The 6,218-nt window shown below is 56.4% G+C and overlaps 1 protein-coding gene across 1 annotated transcript; it reads left to right on the top strand.

The window, feature by feature from the left end:
- The first annotated feature begins 313 nt into the window (after nucleotides 1–313).
- Nucleotides 314–1,336, top strand: LOC142076158 (olfactory receptor 14C36-like). The gene has a single exon (XM_075138536.1). It carries the CDS (start codon nucleotides 314–316, stop codon nucleotides 1,334–1,336), a length of 1,023 nt encoding a protein of 340 aa, XP_074994637.1.
- Nucleotides 1,337–6,218: the final 4,882 nt, after the last annotated feature.

Raw genomic sequence — 6,218 nt, 5'->3', positions numbered from 1 at the left:
AACCACAGCGTAACGAGACACATTTGCTGCACCTCACTTCCCACCTTCCCTGTGGAAGGCAGCGTCCTTTCAAGCTTTTTACCCTCCGCTATAGTGCAGCACAGGGAACTGCTCCCCAGGAACCCTCCCCCCAAACACACGGGGCTATTGCTCCTTCCATGTGTCAGTGCTGTAAAGCAGGGCTGACCCTTCAGGAGCCCGTGGGTAGAGGGCACAGCCCTGCACAGCGCACTCAGCCGGCACCCACCAGAGCTGAAGCCTCCGAGCTGCGTAACAGTCCCCCAGGAAAGAAAAGCACCCGGAGGTATTCACGATGAATGAATCAAATTTTGCTCAGAGAAGCTTCTCTGAATTTTTCTGTTTTCTCTCCTTTGACAGTACCCATGCCCAGAAGCAGCAGATGTCCAATGGCAGCTCCATCACCCAGTTCCTCCTCCTGGCCTTCGCAGACACGCGGGAGCTGCAGCTCTTGCACTTCTGGCTCTTCCTGGGCATCTACCTGGCTGCCCTCCTGGGCAACGGCCTCATCATCACCGCCATAGCCTGCGACCACCGCCTGCACACCCCCATGTACTTCTTCCTCCTCAACCTCTCCCTCCTCGACCTGGGCTCCATCTCCACCACTGTTCCCAAAGCCATGGCCAATTCCCTCTGGGACACCAGGGCCATCTCCTACGCAGGATGTGCTGCACAGCTCTTTCTGTTAGCCTTTTTCATCACAGCAGAGTATTGTCTTCTCACTGTCATGGCCTACGACCGCTACGTTGCCATCTGCCAACCCCTGCACTACGAGACCCTCCTGGGCAGCAGAGCTTGTGTCCACATGGCAGCAGCTGCCTGGGGAACTGGGTTTCTCCATTCTCTCCTGCACACGGTCAATACATTTTCACTACCCCTCTGCCACGGCAATGCTGTGGACCAGTTCTTCTGTGAAATCCCCCCACTCCTCAAGCTCTCCTGCTCACACTCCTACCTCAGGGAGGTTGGGCTTCTTGTGGTTAGTGTCGGTTTTGTATTTGGGTGTTTTGTTTTCATTGTGGTGTCCTATGTGGAGATCTTCAGGGCCGTGCTGAGGATCCCCTCTGAGCAGGGACGGCACAAAGCCTTTTCCACGTGCCTCCCTCACCTGGCCGTCGTCTCCCTCTTTGTCAGCACCATCATGTTTGCCCACCTGAAGCCCCCCTCCATCTCCTCCTCAGCTCTAGATCTGGTGGTGGCAGTGCTGTACTCAGTGGTGCCTCCAGCAGTGAACCCCCTCATCTACAGCGTGAGAAACAAGGAGCTCAAGGATGCCCTGAGGAAACTATTTGAAGACGCATTACTGCAGCATCAATAAGGTGTCCATCCTCCTCAGGAAAAGCTCAGATGTTCTTTTGATCATGTGTGTCTTGTTTTTCTCTTTGTTTCTTATACATCATATATTACTTCCACTTAAATAATATTAGTCTTTCCCACCCCCACCAGTCTTTTTGGACCCAAAAGACCTCATGTACATATGGAGCCAGGCTCCCTGTGCAGGTAAAGGAGCTGGGAATAAAGAATGCAGCAGAAAATTATTTGTCTCTGCTCCCATCTCTTCCATCTCCTCTGGAGCTGGGGGTGCAGCCCCAGCACACAGGAGGGCTCAAGGAGCCACGAGCCCCCCTGCCACATGGAGGAGCAGGCACTTGTGGGCCTCGGGGCTGCCCCTCGCTGCCTCAGTGGACACATCCTTGCTGCCACCTTCACATGGGGCTGCTGCTTGCCTGGAGCCATGGCCGTGGACGACAGCAGGACTTGGTCTTTCCAGAGCAGCACTGCCAGCTCAGGGCCCTGTGGAGAGCATGGGGTGGTAACCAAGACAGGCTGGCCAGGCCAGCATGGACATGCTCACGTGGGGCAAGGGACATCCAGGGAGAAGAGCAAGGGAGCATTTCTGTGCTGCAGGGAGGAATCCCTGAGAAAGAGAAAGGTCTTTCTGCAGGCACCCACTCGGGGCAGGCTGCTCTGTCCCCTGACCAGGACTCTGATGCTGGCCTGGGGAGAGGGGCTGGCACTGAGCTCCAGAGGCAGCCTGGGCTGGGGATCTCCTGCACCTAAGACCAGGAGCTCTTCGGTTTCGCTGACCTCCATTTCCTCATGGCATGGTGAGCCTCTAGCCCTGGGGCTGATGGGGAGGCTGACCCTTCTCTGCCCCGCAGCAGCTGCTGTGCCCCTCAGAGGGGCTGGGGCCGTGGGGTGAGTGCCCAGAGCTCTGCAGCACCCTGCGGTGGGCACTGCCGTGGGGCCAGCCCAGGCTGGGCTGCTCTGCTGGGCTGGGCTGGGGAGAGGGCAGGGGAGATGGGAAGAGCTGGGAAAGGGCTGGGCTGGGCTGGGAAGTGCCTGGGAGAGGACAACACCGATGTTAGCTGAGCTGTGTGACCATGCAGGACAGGGACATGCTCCAGTGGGTGTGTGGTGTAGAACCCGGTCTCCTGGCAGGGAACTGAGACAGGCAGGTGAAGGAGAGAGGAGGCTGCTCTGTGTCCTTGGTGGCAAGGACAGAGCAACAAGGTGTCCCAGGGCATTTATCACACCCCCACCCCAGCCTCTTCCCTTGGCCATTTCCAGCACTGGCCACTCATCCCAGTTTACGGGTGTTTTTTCTCTGTGGCCACCTCCTCCCTCCTGTTGGTCTTGGTACCTGTGTTGGGGGAAGAGCCAGCCCTGCCCCAGGCTCTCTTCTTGCCCAGACCTTGGCAGAGCCCAGAGTGGGGCTCTCTGCAAAGCCTTGCGTGGGCCACGGCTGGGGCTGGACACTGGTGGGCTGCAAAAGAAGGAGGGCTGGTGGGGATGGACCCTGAGGTCTGGCACGGGGACTTGTGGTGGGGAACGTTTCCCCACCCCAAACGTACCCTGTGTTGTGCTGTGTCTGCTGAGGGGGATGTGGGGGCACGTGCTGGGCAGTGGGGCTGCACTGGCTCAGGCACAGGTGGGAGCTCCAGCACAGCCATCAGGAGGTGGAAGCAAGGACAGGCTATGCAGGGGGGATTCAGGAACATGACCTGAGCATGCGGGGATGTGTTTAGGAAAGCCAGAGCTCACCTGGAGCTGATGGGGGCTGCAGGCAACACCAAGAGCAAAATGAAGACCTTCAATCCCTGGGTTTGCAGTAAAAGGCTGAACAAGGAACACGCTGGTGAGTGATGAGGGAGGGGTCATAGCAGCAGACCCAGATGAGGCTGAGGCGCTCCATGCCTTCAGTGCCCGGGTCTTTGCTAAAAAGGTCTCCCAGGCCTCTGCTCGGTGAAAGGGCTGCAGGAGGAGGAGAGCACGTATTGGCAGGAACCTCATGAAGTCCACAAGGACAGATGCCAGTGTCTGCCCCGGCAGGGGACTCACTCTGGCAATGGCACAGGCTGGGGGCTGCCTGGCTGGGAGCAGCCCTGTGGGAAAGGTCTTGGTGGGCAGGGAGCTGGACAGGAGGCAGCCGTGTGCCCTGGCACAAGGGAGGACAGCAGGGCCCTGGGCTGGACGACCAGGAGCACGGCCAGGAGATGGAGGGAAGGGATGATGCAGGTTACCGTGTCCAGGTTTCCAGACTGCAACAGGTTTAGCAAAGGGCCTCCAAGATGGTCAGGGCTGGAGCACTGTGCCTGTGAGGAGAGGCTGAGGGAGCTGGGCTTGTCCAGCCTGGAGAAAGGAAGATCTTGGGGGGAACATGCAGCAGCGTTGCACTGTTTCAGGAAGGCTGAGTCAGGCTCATGTCCATGATAGAAGACACAAGGCCAAGAGGCAATGGGCTGAAACAAGAGAGGGTCAGGCTGCATACAGGCAGAAAGTTTTCCAACAGGAGGATAGTCAAATGCTGGAAGCTGTTTCCCAGGGAGTGTGCATCGGCTCTATCCCAGAAAGTGACCACGACATGTTTGGATAAAGCCCTGAGTCATCTGGTCTGACCCTGCTTTGAGCAGGAGGTTGGTGCAGACACCTCCCGAGGTCCCTTCCAGCCTCAATGATGCTGTCCTTCCTTCCTCTTCATGGTTTCAAATTAGGCAAAGCTCTCAGGTTCTCCCTGACCAGAGCAGTGATGCATATCAGGCACAGGGCTGCTTCACAGGTGCCCCCAAACAGCCCTGACCACATCCTTTGCTTCTGTTTTTATTTCCCCCTACCCAAGATCTCCTCTGTTACTGTTGTAATGCTCTCCAAAAAGAACATCCTACCCTCTTAATTCTTTCCCCATTGGCCATGCAGTTCTTGTTTTGTGACCTCTGATGGCATTTCTGAGATAGTTTCTGTGGTATTTTCCACCTTGGGTAGCAATTCCATTCAGCACATCATTTTCTTTCTTTCCCTGTAGTGTCTTGCAATTCCCCATATTTTTATCTTGCTTGAGGCACTGCCCACAAACCTTAACTGCTGATGTGTTGGAGTTTCACTCTGGAGGGACCTTGACACACTTGTGGATTTGGCCAAGAGAAACCTCCTGGAGTTCTACAAGGCGAAAGGGTCAAGGTCTGCACTGGGGGCAGAATAACCCCGTGCATCAGGACAGGCTGGGACCTGAGTGGCTGAGGAGAGTCCTGGGGAGAAGGGCATGGAGTTACGATGGATGTCACATGAGTCAGTGGGTTTCCCATTTTGAAAGGAGGATGTGGAGACTGGAAAGGCCCAGAGGAAGTCTGTCATGATGGGGTTAGGAGCCTAAAGCACATGAGCTGTGTGGAGAGGCTGAGGGAGCCGGGCCTCGTTAGTCTGCTGAAGGGGAGGCACAGGGCACTCTAAAAGCAGGTGGCACCCACCTGGAGAGGTGGCAGATGGTATGGAAGAGGCAACGGCCACCAACGTCCTCCTGGGAGCTTCACCCTGGGCATTAGGGAAAACTGCCTAGGAGGGTGGTGCTGCACTGCAGGTAGACACTGAGAGAGGATCTTTGATCTCCGTCTTTGGAGGTTTTCAGATTGCAGCTCCACAAAGTCGCAGCCAGCCAGACTCTAGGGTTGGTTATTCCCCATCCTTTGCTGGCAGGCTGGACCGCAGACCCCAGCAGACCCTTTCCCACAAACCTTCCACGAGCGTGTGCCTTGCAGTGTGCCCCAGGAGAAGGGGTTCAGCTGGAGGTGAGGGGAGCTACAGCAGAGACACAGGGGACGATTCCGGGAGCAATTGTGCGTGCTCAGGAGGTCCCTAGTCCTCCCTTTGGTTCCAAGAAGGGCCAGCCCTGAGGTTTGAGCACGTTGCTCAGTAAGTGTCAGCATCCATGTGCAGAGTCTGCACATGAGCCAGGCGTCGAAGCCACCATTACAGAAACAGAAAGGAGTCACTTGACCGGCCCCGTGAAACCAGGAATCGGCATGCCATGCCCCCTGACGTTCCTGGGAACACCTGAGCTTTATGTGCAGAGAAGAGTGAGTCCTCTTCTGATGCCTGGCCTGTCCCCTGGCCTGTGTGGTGCTTTAGGCTCTGCAGAGAATCCACACCAAGTCTTTGAGGAGGTGAGTTTCATGTTCCATGCTGACATGCAGGGCAGGTGAAGGGACCTCAGAGCTGACCTCGCTCTCTTTTCCTCCTTCACTCCCCAAACTTTGATGGACCTCAGGAAACATCCGTGAGCGTGGAGGATACACAGACCTCCTGGGGTGAGGTCCCATCACTGCAGGGGAAGAGGGAAGGCTTTGTGAGACACGTGGGCGTGCAGGGAGATAGTGGTGCGTGTGTGGCAGTGAGTGTGTTAAAGGCAGGACCAAGGACTGAAATAGCAGCTGGGTGTGGGGGGGCTGCCATGCTGAGGTGGAGAAGGTTGAGTGTTGACTTTGAAGGACACAGAAGCAAGAGGATGTGCATTTCAGTGCTGGGATACGAAGAGAAATCGTGGATTCAAGCAAGTCTGGGGTAGGTCATCTTGGGTGCTAGAGGAACAATAGGGCTTTGGAAGTAGCCGGATGGGTTGTGGGGGACTCACAGGCATTGGCAAATCCTCGGAAAACCACAGCTTTGTGTTTGAAGAAATAGTCAGTGAGGACAGAGAGTAATTGGGAAAGTTTGGGACATGATGGGGTCAGAGGGATCAGGAGGGTGGTTGAAATCTGCAGGGACCCTGGCACAGCCATAGGACAGTGTAAAAGAGTCTGTGGTGGGCATGGCTGAGGAATTTGGTAGGGCTGGGACCCCCAACAGGACTGAGGTCCATGTCCTCTTGGCTATGGCTGCTGTCTCTTCCGCTGAGGCCCACGGGAGGACACCAGTTCCATACAGCC

The sequence above is a fragment of the Calonectris borealis genome, unplaced genomic scaffold (assembly GCF_964195595.1).
Source record: "Calonectris borealis unplaced genomic scaffold, bCalBor7.hap1.2 HAP1_SCAFFOLD_35, whole genome shotgun sequence".
NCBI classification, from domain to species: Eukaryota; Metazoa; Chordata; class Aves; order Procellariiformes; family Procellariidae; genus Calonectris; species Calonectris borealis.
The sequence above is the reverse complement of the archived record's forward strand: the minus strand, read 5'-3'. Positions and strand labels throughout refer to the sequence as shown.